We start from the raw sequence: 19,281 nt of genomic DNA on the forward strand, positions 1-19,281 counted from the left end.
ACTTTATTGGCCGAGGGAGCTTCTGGGTCATGTGGCCAGCATGGCTAAGCCGCTTCTGATGAACCAGAGCAGCGCATGGAAACGCCATTAACCTTCCCGCCGGAGCGGTATCTATTTATCTACTTGCACTTTGATGTGCTTTTGAACTGCTAGGTTGGCAGGAGCAGGGACCGAGCAACAGGAGCTCACCCTGTCGCGGGGATTCAAACCGCCGACCTTCTGATCGGCAAGTCCTAGGCTCTGTGGTTTAACCCACAGCTCCACCCGCGTCCCAAAATTTAATATAAACTGTACTAAAAGGTGCATACAAAGCAAGTGATAGGATTATTCCTCCCTGCTCCCCACCATGTACCATGGATGGGAAATCTCAGGCCTCGGAGCAAAATATGGTCTTGTGACTCTCCTCAGGCCACACACTTCTCACCAGCCCTGCTTTGCATTCTCCTCAAATGTTTTTGCCTGGATGGAATATGCCATTAAATTGTGATATTGCCTCTTGTTTGCCTGGATGGTGGATATAGAGGGGCATGTGACTACAGGTAGAAACTAGCCTAGCCTACTCTGCAAAAGTAAAATGTACTCTTATTGCTCCAACAACTTTTGCCTCTGGCCACGCCTACCACCACTGACTTGTGGGTGATAAAACTGCTGTGCAGAATAGAATACAGAACCCCCCCCCCAGATAAAAGAGTGATGCACTGGTCATTTTAGCCCCCACCCAAAGGCTTTTTAAAATCAGCTTTGCACAGACTTTATCAGCCCACAAGAAACCCAGAAACCCCAAAGCTGAAAAGCTTCACTCTATTGAAACTCAACTTTTTGCTTCTTGATGGTGGTACCCAAATTGGCACTTTGGCCTTATATAAAGAGGCAGCAGAACTCTAAATCAGTATAGAGTTGGAATAGAGGGTAGCTTTTGTTTTTGTTTGGTCCATGCTTTTCAGTAAACCAAGCTCCTAGACTAACAAATAGATCAGAAAATCACTCAGGTTTTCTCCAAATTTTGTGAAACAATTTTCGCTTAGTCAAATTGTGCCAAAGTGTGTTAGAATTATTTATTTTATTATTATTATTATTTTATGTATACACAGTGCCTTTTATTCTGGGGGTATGCAGGGGTACACATACCCCTAAACATTTTATGAGTCTAAGTTTGACCTCATTGAGGGGAAGTATTTCAATATGAGTAGGAAAATGAGAGTACGCCCTAAACATTTTTAAGGGAAAAAAAAGCACTGTGTATACCACTGAAAGCCCAAATAGACTTCTAAGCAGCTTACAGGTATAAAAACCAGTTTCACATACGTGGAGATATAAGCATCCACACTTAAGACACACAATACAACAATCTCATTTTTAGATATAAAAATAAACTTGAGTATAAAATGAACATTTTAGGATAAGCTGTGCTTAGAAATGTGTAATGCATATGGAAACATGGATTTAAATATGGATTTACACATGGAGACACATGCACACACGTGCGCGCACAGTACATACACACACACACACACAGTACACAAACGTATGTATGTATGTAGTATGTATGTGTGTGTATATATATATCTATATATATGTGTGTGTGTCCACATGCATACAAATACATTACATAAAGAAAACATGAGAAGAGCCCTGCTGGATTAGGCCACAGCCTCATCTGGCCCAGCATCAGATTCTTACGGTGGCCAATCAGATGCCCATGGGAAGCTTGCCAGAAAAACCTGAGCATCACAGCACTCTCCCCACTGCTGCCAACAGTGGAAGTGGAAAATAGACATTGTGACCAGGAACCATTGGTAACCTTGCACTCCATGAATTTATCCAATTCTCTTTTAAAGTCATCCACATTGGTGACCACCACTGACTCTTGTGTGATAGCAGTGTGAAGAAGTACTTTCTTCTGCCTCTCCTAAATCTTCCAACATTCAGCTTCACTTCTTGCCCAGAAGTTGTAGCGTTACGAGAAAGGAATAATTTCCTGTCTCTATCCACTTTCTTCATGATATGCATAATTCTATACACCTCCATCAAGTCACCTCTTACCTGTCCTTTATCTAAACTAAAAAACCCTAACTGTAACCTTTCCTCATAGGGGAGCAATTCCATCTCCTTGAATAATGCAGAAATGGGATGGAATGGGCTTTTGAATGGACACCTCTGGTCCAAAATGTAATGCTCTGCCCATCCTTTGTGCGCAGAAAGCAATTAGTTTGAGATAAGAAAGAGCATAGAGATATAAACTCCAGCTGGATTTCTAAGAAGGGGAAGCTAGCATCTCTCCCAGGTTCTTTGCACAGGTTTCTCTGTGATTATTTCTTTTTCTCTTTTGGTACTTGGGATTATTCGGTTAAATGAGCTGCCCCTTCGCTATGCAGCCTGAAGTGGTATAATCCAGACACAGTGTCACTACCTCATTTGCTATTTGTGAGAACCAGGCTTAGCATAACATTGTGATGGGCTGCAACCATGGCTCAATCACACTACTTTTTAAAAATGCTATTATTATTGGACCTTGCTAATATTTGCTTAGTAAAAATAAATATTACTTCATTTACACTGCTTCTTGTATTTAGCATCTTAAGTACTAGCATCTAGGTTTCACCTCCCCACATCACAGAGCCACAATGAGAACTAAGGAAGAGGACTAAGAATACTTAGCCCCAAAGGTGGCTTATTTTGACAGCTGAGAGTTAGCTTTAGAACCTTTGGCATGCTGATGCAACCTAGGTTAGTTCTGGCTAGGGAGCTGCCTGTTGTCAACACATATCTAACTGTTATTTATTTATTCTTTGCATTCTTTATTGCATTTATACCCCCCTTTTCTCTACAGGGAGCTCAGCATGATGCACATGGTGTTCTCCCCTGGCTCATTTAATCCCCACACAAACCTGTGAGGTAGGTTAGACTGAGAGCCAATGATTGTCCCAAGGTTGCCCAGTGAGCTTCATGGCCAGGTGGGAATTTAAACTCTGGATATGAATCCTATTACAACACAATACCATGCTAGCTCTCAGATGATGATCCAGGAAAGAAACTGCGTAGCTATCATGATGATTAAGCAGTATACAAATTATGTTAGATAAAATAACTTGTGTGTAGGAGCAGAAAGAGGAAAGTGCAGGGAGTTCAAAGGGATTGTCTTACCTCTTTCTGTGTCATAGAGGTACACGAACTTCTCCCAGTTGTAGTAAGTCAGGAGGCTCAAGATGGCTCCCTTCAGAGCTGGGCGCATTTGGATGACAAATTGCACATCAGCATCAGTTGGGAAACTGGGAGTGATGAAAGATGTGTGCAGCGCCCCACAGAAAGACGTCAGCGTGTTCATCGACATCTGGTCGTAGAATCCAAAGATGGCATACACTCCCCTGGAAAACTGCGAACAGACTAAGAGACAAAAGAACAAAGCTGTTACAAATCAGGGATGGGCAAGGATGGATGATAGTGCATGAGAAAAATGAAGAAGTTTCAGTGGTGCTTATATAGCAAGTCACAATCATCTTCACTAACAAGGCAAGTTGCAAAGATGATTGCTGTTTGCTTTACTTTCAGGCCAAGAAGAAAATCCAGATTTAGAATGGAGTGACTCATAAACTTGGTTCACTAGAATTCTTCTATTGCTAATTTTACATTTAAAAAAGCAAAACACCACCACCACCACCACAATTTTATGTTTCAAAACAGACAACTGGAACTTATGGGTCCTTAGCATTTGATATCTATGAAGACCTTATTCTATGCATCTGTTTTTGAAAATCTGTTTTGTGCCATCTGAAACACCCTTTACAGCTATAATCTTCATTGTACTTGGAAACCAACCATTTCCTAGTAATGATATATTTAACTGCCCAAGATTCATGGAGGAATAATTGCAAGGGATAGAGACTACAACCTTTGCTGTAAATATACGATGCTGAATTCCCAAGTACCAGATCCCAAAGCATTCATTATTTCCACAAATCATAATATTTAGAATCTCTGAAGTCTGCTAAAATAATTTTAGAAGGGAAAAAAGATTATCCACAATAGCTCCTTGACATAGAATCAAAAGAATACCTTAGGAAAGAGAAACTAAAACACATCTTTTCTCATCCTCATGAAACACAGATGCAAAAATATAAAACTGGTAAGAAGAGGTTTTATTCTGGAGTGGTTACACACTGTGAATGAGTACAAAGCAAAAAGGGCATGTGGATATTAAGAAAAGGGCAGGTGCATTTGGATAAAGAGTCGATCACCACCAGACACATTGAAGAAATAAAGAACACACTTTAAATGAAGGACAAAATGTTAAGAGCAGCCTCAGTAGCTGAAATGAAGATATAAAAGCATAGAATACTACATTTGCTTCTTCCCCAAGATTGAAGAGAGCTGTTAGATCTTTTGCTAAAAGTATATATAAAAGAAAGAGGATTTTTCAACATTGTAAACAAATAAACATGGGCAGATAGAGTGGGGGAAAACGTTTGAGTGTTTATGTGTCGGAGGCGAGTAAGCACTATCATCTGCAACTATTGCAACCCATGGCTCTTTGTCACCCAATGGCAATAGCTCAATGGTAAGAATGCATGTTATGTGTGCCCAAGAGTCCAGGCTTGGTTCTGAGAATTTACAGTTGAAGCACTCAAAAATTATTTGTAGAAATGGTTGATGGTCTTATAATTCTACAACGAGGGGTGTTTCTGAATGTGCACAGCAGAGTAAAAGTCTTGCTGCTAATGATGGACCCAAGTAGGAAGAAGCTCTTGGGTAGCTCCATGGATCTGAGCAAAAGCAAGCTGAGCTTGAATCATGGAGGCACTGTGGGTGAGTGGTTCTTCTGCTTGAGTTGCCTACCCTGTTCTTGGCCCCGTTTCTCTTCTTAAGGTTCAGTCTTACACAATAGCCTTCCTGAATCTGGTGGCCATCAAATGTTTGGAACTGCCAACTTCAACTAGCCAGACAACCTTACCTACCTAGGGATACGCCCCTTTTAACTCAACAGGAATTACCTCTAAGTAGACCTGCATGGGATTGCACTGCAAACCTCTTTAGATCTGGCAACAATATTTGGGCCTCATCTACCACGCATACATACCAAACTGTAAGGAAGAGGATTCTCTCAGATGGTTGTTTTATAATATACTGTATAAATAGAAGACTGTGATTGCTGCAGGGAACACATCTGGCTTACTTAGATGCTGATCAGAATGCATGCATGCAAATAAAAAGCAAATGGACTTTTAAGTTTAGAACGTGAAGAACATGGGGGAAAGCCAGCAGGTACTAAAGACGGCATATTTCCAAGGCTATTCTTAAGGCAGAATAACCATTGTGGTATTTGATCTCTCCCTTGCACTGTTCACAAAATTCCCATCAATTCTACATATGCTTTAGTGCTGTTTGCATGAAGAAAAATGTGGAGCAACTCTCTGTCTGCTGCCCTTCCCTACTACTTCCATGTAATTCAGGTAAAACCCTCCCTCCCCTCTCCCCTCTCCCCGCTGCCCAACAGCATCAATGCATTTTTCATCTCCATTTGACACGTGGTCAGAACGGGAAGCTCATAAACAGGTTATTAAATAAGCAGTTTTGGTAAGTCGTGATGGAGCAAACAGCAATAAAATATTCTTTAAATAAATTCTGGCCTCAACAGGCTCATCTCCTTAATAATTATTGCTCCTTAGAAATGCTTTCCATTTTTATTCACTTAACACTGTAATATTTATTTCAGAGGATTATTTTTTTTAAGGACACTAATCATTTTTATTTTATTTTAGTCTTTCCAGTACAGGGAATTTCTCAGCAGAGTGGATTGTCCTTTTGACAGTGCAGTGAAGGACAGTACATTATTTAGAATGCACAGAAGATCTCTCTCCTCTGTGCTGCAGTTGCTTGTACTGGAACAGAAAGGAATATTTGCTAAGGATGCCATGGGAAGAAGTAGGAATAGGTCCAGGTAGTCTGAGCCTAGGAATGTGTGAATCTGCCAATTTTGACTTCACTCAGCTTCTCAAGTTTTAAATTTAGGTTTTCATATTTTAGCATCAGTTTCTGAAATCCTTATGAAAATTTATCAGCATGTCAGTATGAATTTCTCCTAATATATACATTTTTGCAACAGTTTTGCCTAATATGCTCTTTTTTTCCCAAAGCAGGTTTCCCTAATTCATTTTTGTACGCTATTTTTTTGCAAATATATGCATTTTTATGCATGCTTTACCCTAGTATAGGCATTTTTGGGGTACAAATTGCCTTGCTGGAGAACTGCACTATAACAATGGGCTTTGTGGGCTTGTCTCTCTGTCTGAATCTGGTGGAATTCTAAAAACATCCCAGCACAAACTGAAGACATCACATTTACAAGGCTATTTTTAGGGTAAGATAACCATGGCAGCATTTGATCCCACTGTTTAACCCTAGTGTACCTACAGATCCCATTGATTTTGCATGCTTTAGTTCCACTTGCATGAAGCAAAACACACTCTCTAATGATCTGCATGCTGGTTATCTAACATGGATATTTTTCTGCCCCCCGCTTCTATGCTGTGGTTAGCCATTTGCAGAAATGGACTTGCAAAACTGAATTCTACACCGCAATGCAGAACCCTCAAGGAGAACTAAACCTATCATTATCTGCCCCTTTTAACCTCAGAAATCAGGGATTGAACCTAGCACCTTCTGAATGCAAAGCAGTGATCTTTGGATCTAAAGGGGTAGTGGCTATGTGGCAGCAGAGCAAAGAGGTCATGAAGGTGTGGCCAAAGCGGTTGTTAACATGCTAATAATAAATAATTATAACAAGCATGACAGTGCATTTACTCAACCGCCACCACCACCACCAATACATTTATTGGGCTATTAAAATAAAGCAACAAAAGGCAGCAGCTCCCTGTCCTGAGGGACTTAGTCTACACCCTCAACATGGAAGACACAGCAAGACTCAACTCCTGTATACATTTATGCAGGAATGAATCTCACTGACCTATTGTAAGTGATCAGCAATTATGACTGCATCATGCCCCATGGCAAGCTATGTGTTCTACCAGTGTGCAAGAGCCTGAAGAGCTTAGGTATGTGATGACCAGAGATAGAACATTATCTGTGGAATATCAGAGAGAGAGAGAGAGAGAGAGAGAGAGAGAGGGAGGGAGGGAGGGAGGGAGGGAGAGGGAGAGGGAGAGAGAGAGAGAGAGAGATTAATTTGCTGCTACCATTTGCTCTTTGGACATCAGATGGAAACAGTGGTGGATGTAGTGGTGGACGCAGAGCCATTGGCAGGCTGAGCTGACTAATTTTTCATCTCCATCCTCCTCCTTTATGAGTTCTGTAGCGATGACACTGAGACTAAGGAGGTGGAAAGCTGACAGTCCTTGAACTTGTCAGAAAGAAAGAGGGAGGTGGTTGAGAACAAGTTGAGTATGGTTGGTCAGTGCCCCATTCACCCTAATGGACTAGCCTCTGTTGGGTGCAGGCGTATGCTGCTGCTGCTGCTGCTGCTGCTGCTGCTGCTGCTGCTGCTACAGTTCTGTTTTTGTTCTTGTTTTCTTCTCTAGGAGGGGGGCATTTTATGAGCATCCTTCTTATTCAAAACTGAAAGGTTAAGAAAAGGGTGGCAGAGCAATGGAGCATCAAATGTGGATTCAGGGAAGACTTTTTTCAGTATGTTGGCCATGCCGCCATTCCTAGAAATGGCATTATGTAAGACAGAAGGAGGCAAAATGACATGGGTGGGAAAACTACAGCTCACCAGATGTTGCTGGACTCCAACTCCCAGCCCTAGCCAGCATGGCCAATGGTCAAGGATGATGGGAGCTGAAGTCCAACAAGGCATCAGGTTCCCCTTCCCTGTAATACTAATAGCTGCATAATTGAGAAGACTCCACACATTGCTGTTCCATTTGTACTATATGATTGTCTGGGTTCTTTGGAGGGGGAGATGCTTTTGAAATCCTCATTCTATGCTGCCTCGGGGAGTGGGCATTGCGACAGAATAGCAAGAGCTATTTTCAATAAAGCGCAGGACAAAAAGAGACGTGCTTACATTTGTGACCCAGTATTTGTTTGCTGCTTCATTTCTGAGCTCAGTTCACAAAGCCAAAATTTGTGTAGACGTTGAGCCATGATGCAGCCTTTATTTGAGCAGATTGCCTAGGAAGCTAAACATTATGCAGAAGGGTTTTTTTTTATTTTGGGGCGGGTGGGGGGGGGAGAGAAACTCAAGCATGAAATTGGCACTTTAGTCTGCAACCTGCCAGATTTGAACAAAAGCCCTCCAAACTCCCTCCCTCTGCTAGATCCTCTCTGGTTTAAATAACTCAGGGATACCTCACCCATTTTAAAAGCAGTATCTTCATTTTGCTCACTTAAGTCAGGGGTTCCCAAAGTGTGGGTCTATAGGCCACCAGTGAGCTTCAGGTGGTCTGTGGAGGTAGTGGAGGGTGAGAAGAGGCTCTACCTTCTGATCCTCAGAGGACAAAAGTCCCAAGCTGCTAAAAGAGGCTGTCAAGGCACTTGAAAGGAGTGGAGATTCAATACACGGGAATGGAGGAAGCAGTAAGAAAGAGGGGGGGAGAGCTAAAAAAGACCACTGCAATTCTGAAACAACAGGGAGCAAAATCATTAAGTGCTTTGTGAACACCCTCAGCAATTTTCAAGCATTTCACAGGGAATTTTTTGATGGGATCCACTGACTTAGGATATTCCAGGTACTTGGGGCACTCCACCCCCCCTTAAAATCATGGAAATACTTTAACCAGAATTAATTATATAATTAACTGTAGTATTAATAGATGTTTAGGCATCATCAAAATGGAAAGGTTGCAGCATTTTAAAATAACCTCAGAACAGGCAGTGTTGGAGTTTCTATATAAACGCTACAGCCATTTAATAACATTCCTTAAGGTCTGATAGCTTGCCCATTGTTTTAGCTTGAATGCAGCCTGGTAATTGATGGTCAAGGGACATTGCTCAGGGGTAGAGTGCATGCTTTGCATGTAGATACTGGCAGAGCCAGTGTGGTGTAGTGGTTAGGTGTGATAGACTCGTAACCTGGGGAACCGGGTTCTTGTCTCTGCTCCTCCACATGCAGCTGCTGGGTGACCTTGGGCCAGTCACACTTCTCTGAATCTCTCAGCCCCACTCACCTCACAGAATGTTTGTTGTGGGGGAGGAAGGGAAAGGAGAATGTTAGCTGCTTTGAGACTCCTTAAAGGGAGTGAAAGGCGGGATATCAAACCCAAACTCTTCTTCTTCTTCTTCTTCTTCTTCTTCTTCTTCTTCTTCTTCTTCTTCTTCTAGACGCTCCCTGTTCAGTCTTTGGCATCTCCAGCTAAAACATTTTTTTTAAAGACCCATAGCACCTTGGACAGCTCCTTCTGCTTGAGCAGAAAGTACTGCAGGTCTTAATTTAGGCTAGGGCTGAGAAACTTCAGCCCATTGTCAGATCTTAATCCTGAAACACATAGAGAACAGACAAGACAAGGCTTCAACAGCTTCAAAGGGCTGTGGTTCAGTGCTAGAACACTAGTCTGGCTTGCAGGTCCTGGGTTCAAACCCAAGCATCTCCTAGTAGGGCTGGAGACATCCCCCAAGACCCTGGAGAGCTGCTGCTAAAAAGTGCAGACCATATTGACCTAGATCAGGGGTCAGCAACCTTTTTCAGCCATGGGCTGCTCCACCGTCTCTCAGACCATGTGTTGGGCCTGACTATTTTTTTTTTTTTGGTGGGGGAAATAAAAATGAATGAATTCATACGCCCCACAAATAACCCAGAGATGCATTTTAAATAAAAGGACACATTCTACTCTTGTAAAAACACGCTGATTCCCGGACCGTTTGCGGGCCGGATTGAGAAGGTAATTGGGCTGCATCCTGTCCACGGGCCTTAGGTTGCCTACGGCTGACCTAGATGGACCCAAGTAAGTATAAAGTCACAGATATGAGGGATTGGAAGAGAATGGTGGGTTTTTTCTGATAAAGTTTCCAGGCAGATCATTTTGCCTTCTGGAAATTAAAAGTTGCATAAATGAACCAACAACAGCATGGCTATACATTCATGAAATAGAGGTTGGAAACAGAAAAGGTACTCATTAAAACAATAAATTATCCCATACTTCAGACAGGAAACGTTCCCAGAGCAGATCCCAAATCACTAAAGAGAGAGAGAGGGCGTGTGTGTGAGAGCACTTACAATTTCAAAAATACATGACACAATAGGGAGATGCTTTGGGTGGGAGGTAAGGGAGGAAATAAGCAAACTCAGGTTCAAGTTGTTAGTTTCAAGCTGTTCTAATGACCAGCTGGGATAGAAAAGGACTCTTTGGTCACTCTTTGCTAATTGGTTGGTCATTCTGAAAATGAGAAGCTGCATTTTCTTGAACTCATACATGACAACAAGCGATTCCCTGCCAGTTCAAGACAGGTCACAGGCAGAACTCCTCAAAATATTTTAATTGTCTGTAGAGTCATGCCTGGATTTTTAATACTCTGGCCCACACCTTTGAACATCACACATGCATTGATGCAGAGCATTTCCTTGCATGTTTAGTCAGAGATAAGTTTCACAAATAAGAACAATGGGGCTTACTCCCATATATGTGGGAATAGGATCATTCATAGCAACTGAAAAACGAGCATGAAAGCAGCAATCTTCTATAGGACACTGCCAGGTGAGTGTTTATTGGGGAAGCTTTTTTGATGATAGTTGTTGTTGTTCTTTTGATTCATTGGAATCAGAATGCCTGCCCATATTCCTTTCACTTTTTAGTCTGGATTTCTCTTTCCTCTGGAGAATGTAAGTACACAAACAAACAAACCTCTGTGGTCAACAATGTACCTGCAATATCTCAATGACTTATTTGCAATTACCTGTTCAAGGAGGCTATTAGCTGCAATAGCCATGTTTTACCTCCAGTTGTGAGAATCACAAGTGGGGAGAGTGCTCTTGCACTCACATGTTTGCTTCTCATAAGCATCAGGTTAACCAAGGCGAGAACAGGAGATTTTTTATTGTGTTCTTCAACTAAACCTGATATGGAAGCACCAATACATTTATGTGAAAGCGAGTCCACTGAACAGAAAGGGGCTTACTTCTGAGTAGACATGCACAGCATTGTTCAAGTTTATAGCCCAGACCAAGCTGAGCTACCTACCATATGTCTGATTATTTCCCCATATTAACCTGTAAATGGAAAATGGACATGCTGAGGGGGGTAGGGTGGGAGAGAGAATCCTTTCCTTAACATGCTAAGTTTTCTATTTGCAGAGTGTTATTTTCAATATGTGAAAACATGCAGAATATCACCTTTGCTCTAGCTTACTGTCAGATTTAATATAAAAATAAGGGAAGCATCATTTTTGCCTTGAGCTCACAAACCTATTCTTTTTGGTTTTTTCAAAAAACAAAACAAAACCAACAGTCCACATTACTTATTCTATTCTTTTAAAAAAAAACAACCATGCAGAGTTCGGCATTTTAGCAGGACATTCCTTGTCAAAGGAATATTTAACAAATTGTCTTCACTGGACATGAGGGCAATTTGTGTCTAGCAGAGGCTAGTGCCCACTGCGTGAAAGGCAAAGACGCCACCAGTAGGTGGTGCCAGAAGCCATGACAGGTAGGGGCAACTCATTCTACATTTGTCTCCATCCTTCTCCATGGTGAGTTTTACAAGGCTGACACTGAGACTGAGAAAGAGGAAGCTGATGGGCAATGTGACCCTCTTGACTGTCTGTAAGTAAAAAAGCAGAGCAGGTTGTGTTAGAACAAAGGAAGCTGTCTTATCCTGAATCAGACCATTGCTCCATCTAGCTCAGTGATTGGCAGTGTCTCTCCAGTATTTCAGAGGAGGGGCATTCCCAGCCCTACCTGGAGATGATGGAGCTTGAACCTGGACCTTGAGCTACAACCTAATAAACTGGCCTCCACTGCCCGTGGGAGTTTTGCCAAAATCTAAAATGGAGGTTTAAGGATCAGGGTGGATTAAAAAGCAACAGAAGATACAAGAACCCACCATGCTATTAATAGTGGTTTTCTGTGGGATGTTGCAACACGAACTAAAGATTCTATCTCAGGAATTTATGCTTAAATGCTCACCACTGAGAGTTATCCTTATTATTTTGCTGGGTATTGTGGTAATTAGAAGGGCTAGCAATTAGGAACTCGGCCAAATTTCAGGTAAGCAGGCAAGCTGATTAGGGTTTTAATAGCTCCGTTGCAGCTAGGCCAGATTGTGGCAAAATGCTGGAGCCAGGGGTTATGCAGCTACACCTAATTTTCCATTCCGTTGAAGTAAAACTTCCTTGCTGTCAAGCCAGCAAGCAGATTTCATTAATTCCCAAGGTCTTAAAAAGGAGGACAACCAGGCAATTGGTGTGTTTTTTAAAATTTTTGTTTTGTTTTTTAAGGAGAGAGTACAGTATGCAGATTAATGTCTTCCCCAACACACAAAGCTAGCTCAATATGTTGAAGATGAGTATCAGCCAAAACTGGAGCCTGGCAGCAGCAGATTTCAGGGTCTGGTCACCACTGGGTGGATATTGTGGTGGGTCTGGGGGAAGGGCCATAGCCCAATGGCAGAGCATCTGCTTTGCATGCAGAGGGTCCAAGGTTCAATCCCCAACACCTTCAAGTAGAGCTGGGAAACATTTAACTGTTTTAAATGTATATTTAAGAAAAGTCCTCAGGGACAGTATACAAAGCGCCTTTCTTTTTCTGGGTGTGTCTGTGGGGATGAGTGTGTAAAAGGGAAGTCACAGAAATTATCTGAGAAAAAAGTGTTCTGAGAGTTTTATACTATTCATTTGTTTGTTTGTTTTTCTCAAATGGAAAAAGGGGGGGAGGAGCTGAAATTCTCCTAGTTTTGTTCCACTAGGCCAGACAGAATTTCTGACAGGTCAAATGCTGCCTATTGCTTGTTTCCCTCCCTCTTGGATGTATTATTATTTTTGTTGTTTTGCCCCAACTGCATTGTACACCATATGCTGGATCAATACTTTAAATAATAAGCAAACAGTTAAACAAGAATTTTATAGCATAAGGGAAGGAAAAAATGAGAAAGAAAATAAAATCAATTGGCAGTGTAAGGCACCTGCTAGACTAATATACAACTGTAGGCTTATATCCATTAAAAGAATACTTAGAAGAATGCTGTGTGTCACATTCATGGATCAATTCTGGAATATCTATTGCAAGGGGCCATTTCCAGAGGGAGCTATCATTTAACTTCACAGCTCCAAAGCAGCTGTTGGGCTCTAGTTTATGAAATGCAACCTTGCTTAATGGCTTCTTTGCTGATGAACAGAAATTAAGACCTCTTTATGAAAGAAAAAAAGTGTGTTATTTCATCATGAAGTCATTGAACAAGGAGAAGGACCAGTAATCTAGGAGTTGTAGTCAAAGCTAGTCCTACCCAGAGTAGACCCACTGAAATCAATTGGCATGGTTAACTTAGGGCAATTAATTTCTGTTGGTCAGCTGACCAGCTCTTACAATCCCTGGTTAGTTTTCCAACAGATACTGCCAGCAATAATAATTTTGTAATATTGTTGTTCCACACTAAGCATCTATGAGAGCAGGGCAGGAGGAGAGAACCTGTGGCTTTTCTGATGCTGTTGGGTCCCCAAAGAATCCTGGGATGTTATGGATGCTGAGAATTACAGTTCTGTGAAGGGCTGAACTACAGTCCTCAGGATTCTTTGAGGGAAAACAATAACTGTGGTATAAACATACATTAAATGTACGGTGTTTGATGTAACCTTGGACTCTCAGCTCCCATCGCCCACAGCCGGCATGACTAACAATCAGGGGTGAAGGGACCTGTAGTCCAGCAACATCAAGAGGGCAACGGGTTCCCCAGCTCTGCACTAGAATCAGAAGAAATCTGTCAAATCTGCAGGCTCTAACAATGCATATCAAAAATAACCCCCTCACACATTTAGTTCAGAAAAGACCAGAAAGCAAAAAAAAAAAAGGGGGGGGAAGGGAAAAAAGACACAAGAAGCAATATTTGTGATTGCATGTCTATCCCTAGTGGAGGACAAAGGTTCAGTCTTTTGTGGGAATTGACCCATGAGTCTTTCCAAAGGTGCAGGGGGGATGATCCAGATGCTGCATCAATTTTAGCCCTCAAAAGGGCCCTTCTTCTTCTTCAACATAATAACACAGGACAATTCATCATCTTAAAAAAACCGAAAACCGAAAACCAAACACATTCACAGGAAAAGAAAAAGATTTCTCAATGTAAATTATGCATAATCAGTATTTATCGAGCTCAGTTAATTGACACATAACAAAAGAGATGTCTGGTGCACTGCTGAGTAATGCGCACACCAGAAACAGGGAGGGAAACTGAACAATGAGTATTTGATTGCACAGAGAAGGAGTCATTGCTGCTTTCAAAATGCATTTTGCATTTTCAGAAGAGGCAGAGGTCAAAATCTGATGGCTTGGGCGCACATGCGCAGAACAGAATTCATATCCCAGTTCAGACAAGATGTTCAGTGGTTGGCCTTAGGAAAGTCTCTCTCTCTCTCTCTCTCTCTCTCTCTCTCTCTGCCTCACTGAACCCAAATTGCTACTATGGTCAGAGAGGTATGCAAGCAACTATAATGTAGTCAGTAGATAGTTGGTCTCGGACTACAGTTCATATCTCTGTTCATTCAGTCATTCTCTATCACCCTATGGTACTTCACAGGGCATTGGGAAAAATCAAAGTACACCAACTTGAGTTACAGGATGGAAGGATAGAGCTAGCATGGTGTGGCAATACCCTTGGGGAACTTCTGGAAAGATCAACTGGAAAGAGTTTTCTGGGCCTTTTGCTTCCAAGTGGGCTTCAGGATCTAGGGCACAGGAGGGGAACACGTGGTGCAAGGATTAGGATTGTTTTAAATTCAGCACCAATTGCAAAACCCACTTGGGAGTTCCTGATCAGAGCTCCCAGAAAGGGTGGAGCCAAGGCTTGCAATCAGAGCTGAATTTGCTGAAAGCAAGACCTCCTTTCAGTAGGAATATTGTCAGCTGTAGCCTGAATTCAGTCCAGGGCAGCAAAGGAGGAATCAGGAGTGCGTTGAGTATACTCCCAATTCTTCTTTTGAATTCTGACACCTGACATCATAGGATGTCTTGTGATTGATAGGTGAGAGGCTCTGCCCTGCATAGAGTCAGTTCTGTATCTGTTCCCCACCCCTGCCAAAAAACCACAACGTTTTTATGCTGTTCAAAGTATGCCAATATTTTCCTCTTTGTTTTTGGGTGGCTCCACTTTGCATGTAATTTTACTGGCACTTCACAATGGACTTTGCTACTAAAGGGGGTGACCTTGCATTTGGGATAGGTGGATGACTTACTTTTCAGAGCAGAAGTGTTGATAAGTACATGAAAAATAATACTGCAATAAAACCAGTCTTCCTTTTAATGCAAAAAGGTATTCCATGCAGATGGCCCAAATGACAAATTCTAGCTTACCTTTACCTCTTTGAACTTGAAAATTATATAGAGGTTATTTTGCCCCAAAAAGAATTACAAGCTGGTTGGACAGTTTTATTATTGATGCATCCTTCAAGTACCCATGCTTGGCAAAGTAGGATAATACAGTTTCACAGGCAGATTCAACAGATTAAGTAAAGTGACTGTTCAAAAATGAGGAGTGACAAGAGACCTCATTTTCCAAGAAGTAGCAGTTCAAAGAACAGAAAGAGAATGGGTTTTGTTACAGCTATTGTCAACTTTTTCATCTCCATGAACAAATCCATGCTTCCACAGTCAGTGCTGTTATCAATCAGTACAAACCTTACCTTGGACAACAATGGCATTGGAAACAACGAACACAACTGAGCTTCATTTTTAAAAAGCGATTGTGAAAGAGACTGAATTGAATTCATTCTGATTGTAAGGAATGATAGATTCAGTTATATTCTAGCCTCCTTAGGTCCCATCAACAGCAAGGAAGAGACACTGGAAATTGCAAAACTTATATTTGGACATTGTTGGACTGGTATTGCACAGTAAGTACTGGGCGGTAGGATCAGACCTGGGAAAACTGGAGCAGACAGATAGAACTTGAGCACGATTTAAAACTACAGCTCCCACAACATAAGAGCCCTCCCAAAAATATGTTTGCTGAGACAACAAGTGGGGTGGGCAGTATTGGGGGTGGGGATGGGGGTGGAGAATAGATGAAGGACTGAATACTTCATATACATAGACACGACTTCTGCAAATATACCCAAGCCATTTCCTTCCACACTTGCTCCACAATAAGTAGCCAGCCTCAGTTGGGGGAGGTGAGTTAAACACAGCCTGAATAACTTCTATACAGTACTGATGAGGGACAAGTGAAATATAATCTCTAATTATATACTGGTTGTTCCAGAAGTAGCCTTTTCCCAGGACTGGACTAGAATTTCCAGGACTGGAATTCAGAGGAGGAGGGCAAGATAAATATTTATAATATTCATTTTATTTTATAAGATTGTGCTGCCTACATCATTGAACAAAATGCTCTAGAACAAGACTGGCACTCTGGCATAGGTCTGCTAGGGCCATGCATGCTGCATGGCATCCACAGCCCCGGACACCCAGAATTGCAAGGCAAAGTAGGCACTCCTTGTGGCACCCTAGATGTTGCTGGATTTCAGCTCCCAGCATTTCCAGTAGTAGGAGGAGTAAAGAAAATCTGCACGGTCACAGGTTTCCCACTGTTTCCTTTGAATAGGGGGCGAAAGGATGTCCCTGATTATTAACAGCAAGGGAAGCAATCAGGAAGAATGCAATCAGAAGGCAATCAGTTCTCTCAAGAATGTAATCAAGCCAATATTGCAAAAAGCCTTTGTAGCTCTATAATGCAGTTCATCCAGTGTGTGTGCGCGCACACACACATGCATACACAGCCACCAAGCTATGACATTAGCCCAGGCCTTGTTTTGCTTAGATGTGGCAAGATCATTTTGCCCTTCTAAACTTTCTGTTTAGTTAGCAACATGTTTAAGGTGGCATAATTGAAGTGAAGAGAATCACAATTTGTACAGAGCACAGATCACAAATAGAAGTTTGGTGCAGTTAGCATGCTGCTGCTAATACTATCTTCTAAACCAGGGTAACATATTTTTCAGACCAAGGGACACATTTCCATCTGGGCAACCCTCCGGGGGCCACATGCCAGTGGTGGGTGGGCCAGAGTCAAATGTGGGCAGAACAAATGTTATTGTTACTCCTATACAGTATGCTAGTTTCCTCCCCGCCTCCTTATTCTCCATCTAGGCAGTCAAGAGACATTATTAGAGGATACATTCCAGCAAAGCAAAAAACACTCAGGGGAAGTGAGAAGCAAGGCTGGGGAGGCCTGAGGCCTGGAAAGGGCTGAGGAGGTTCCCACTACTACGCTAAATATTTATACAGGGCACTTTCAGTGGTGGCATCCCAGCCCTCGAATCTCCACCTTTCTGAGATATGGGTTGCACCAATTCCTATGAGCTTTCTGTGCCAGCTGCAGATGTCCAGCTTTTTTTCTAGCTATTAGTGCCTGGACCTGATTTGATTGCTTGATGGAAGATGATGGCAAAGGTGTATATTTTAGCTTTCCTTGCCAGATGCCCGAAGCTGTTGTTTCACTTTAAATGTACCCTGCCCTGGGATTGTCTCCTTGACAATGAAGGGCACATTAACATTATTTAAAATGTTTGAAAGTTCATTGGAGTTTGGTGTTTTTCCAGCCTTAAATCCCGTTCTCAACATTTCCACACCAGTATGTCCACATGACAATTCATCCACATTTCAACACAAATTTATTCCAATGTACCCATTTTGTACGTAATTTTGCTCAATACACACATTTCTGCAAAGTAGTGTACCCTAATATAATAGACTTTTGCATGCTTTTCTCACTAACATATGCATTTTTATCCACATTTTACAGTAGTGTGCTGATTCCTATACACATTACTTGCCTGAAGAATAGCATTGCAAAATTGAGAGGACAGCAAATTTCAGAGGGTGGCTGCCTGTTGGCTTGTGTACTGTTTCAGAAAGTGCAGGTCAGACAGATTTGCCTTAAAATGTGCCTTGACTTGAATTTCTCCCACATATTAGATTTCTGTTATCTTAAATAATACATGGTGGGTGTGGTAGTATAGCATGGAGGACACTTCCACCCATAAGACATGATAAGATTAGCAAAATTTGCGCAAAACTCAAAGAGAAAGAGACCAAAGAGAAAAATGCTTTCGCAGGGGAATTTTTATGGGTCCATGGCAAACATCTGCTCTTCCTCCCTTGCATTCCTAGTGACATCTGTCTCTTTACTTAGAAATGCTAAAAGGTACTGAATGTGCTCACATGCACAGCAGCGTATTATTTATTTAGGCCAAATTCTGTCTCTCGCCCACCTTCACGACATCTGCCTCATCCTAGATTTTTTTCCCCCACTAGCACTTTGCACGTGTCTGGAAATGTGATTTTTTAAAAATTTATTTTTAGGAAAAAAGAATTAGGTCACTGTCTCTGCCCCATGAACTTTCACTTTTTCAACTCTACTGCTGTCAACAGCCCCAAAGTTGTGCTTCATCCCTGGGGTGGGTGCATTCTTTCAATGACTCTCTCCTTAAAATGCTTTAGATAGCAATGCATATTACTTCACTTGTTTCAAATTGCCGGAAGCCAACATGGCTGTATTTGACAGCCCTCCTACCCATTCTGGAGGGCGGAACCTTGGATCTCTGTCCCAAAGTGTTGGTCTGATGGCACCACTGCACCTTCAACATGTTACAGACTAAAATAATGAGATGTTCTAGGCCAATATTTGAAGTTCTAGGCCAACCAGAGATACCTGAGCACCCCCTTTGCTCAGATTATTCTGCTTTACTGAAGGTTCTGCTCACATCTTTTATATGTGGTACTCATCTTCCATTGGGTCTAAACTCCAAGCCATTTCAAAAGCCTATTGGGCCAGTAATGCAGTGTGTTTGTGTGTGTGCGCGCGCACAGCGAAAGTAGATTTGCACCTGACAAAGTGATATGCAAAGGCTTTATACAATTGACCCACTGAGATTAAAGAATCAGAGTTAGGCATACCCCAGTGGCAGAGGAACCCTCTCCAGCACCCGGGGTGGGGCATCCCGTATGGACTCCGCATGTGCGGCATCCTGTATGAAGTGCGCATGTGCTGCAGCCCGTATGGTTGCCATGCGAGAGGCAGCACATATGGACGCCATGTGAGTGGCACTCATAAGGACTGCATGCACCCTCGGTTGCTCTACAGCTGGGGGGAGGCAGGTGCCATCTTGTCACCCCTTGAGTGGCACCCG

At 42.2% G+C, this 19,281-nt stretch overlaps 1 protein-coding gene across 1 annotated transcript in view; it reads right to left on the bottom strand.

The window, feature by feature from the left end:
* Positions 1-19,281, bottom strand: part of LOC309362159 (glutamate receptor 3) — a 206,118-nt gene that overhangs the window by 154,419 nt on the left and 32,418 nt on the right. Inside the window, exon 3 of the mRNA XM_081897719.1 lies at positions 3,145-3,384. Coding sequence (XP_081753845.1) covers positions 3,145-3,384 — 240 coding nt within the window. The remainder of the gene's footprint in view (positions 1-3,144; positions 3,385-19,281) is intronic.

Source organism: Podarcis melisellensis (assembly GCF_964234715.1).
Source record: "Podarcis melisellensis genome assembly, chromosome: Z".
Classification (NCBI taxonomy): domain Eukaryota; kingdom Metazoa; phylum Chordata; class Lepidosauria; order Squamata; family Lacertidae; genus Podarcis; species Podarcis melisellensis.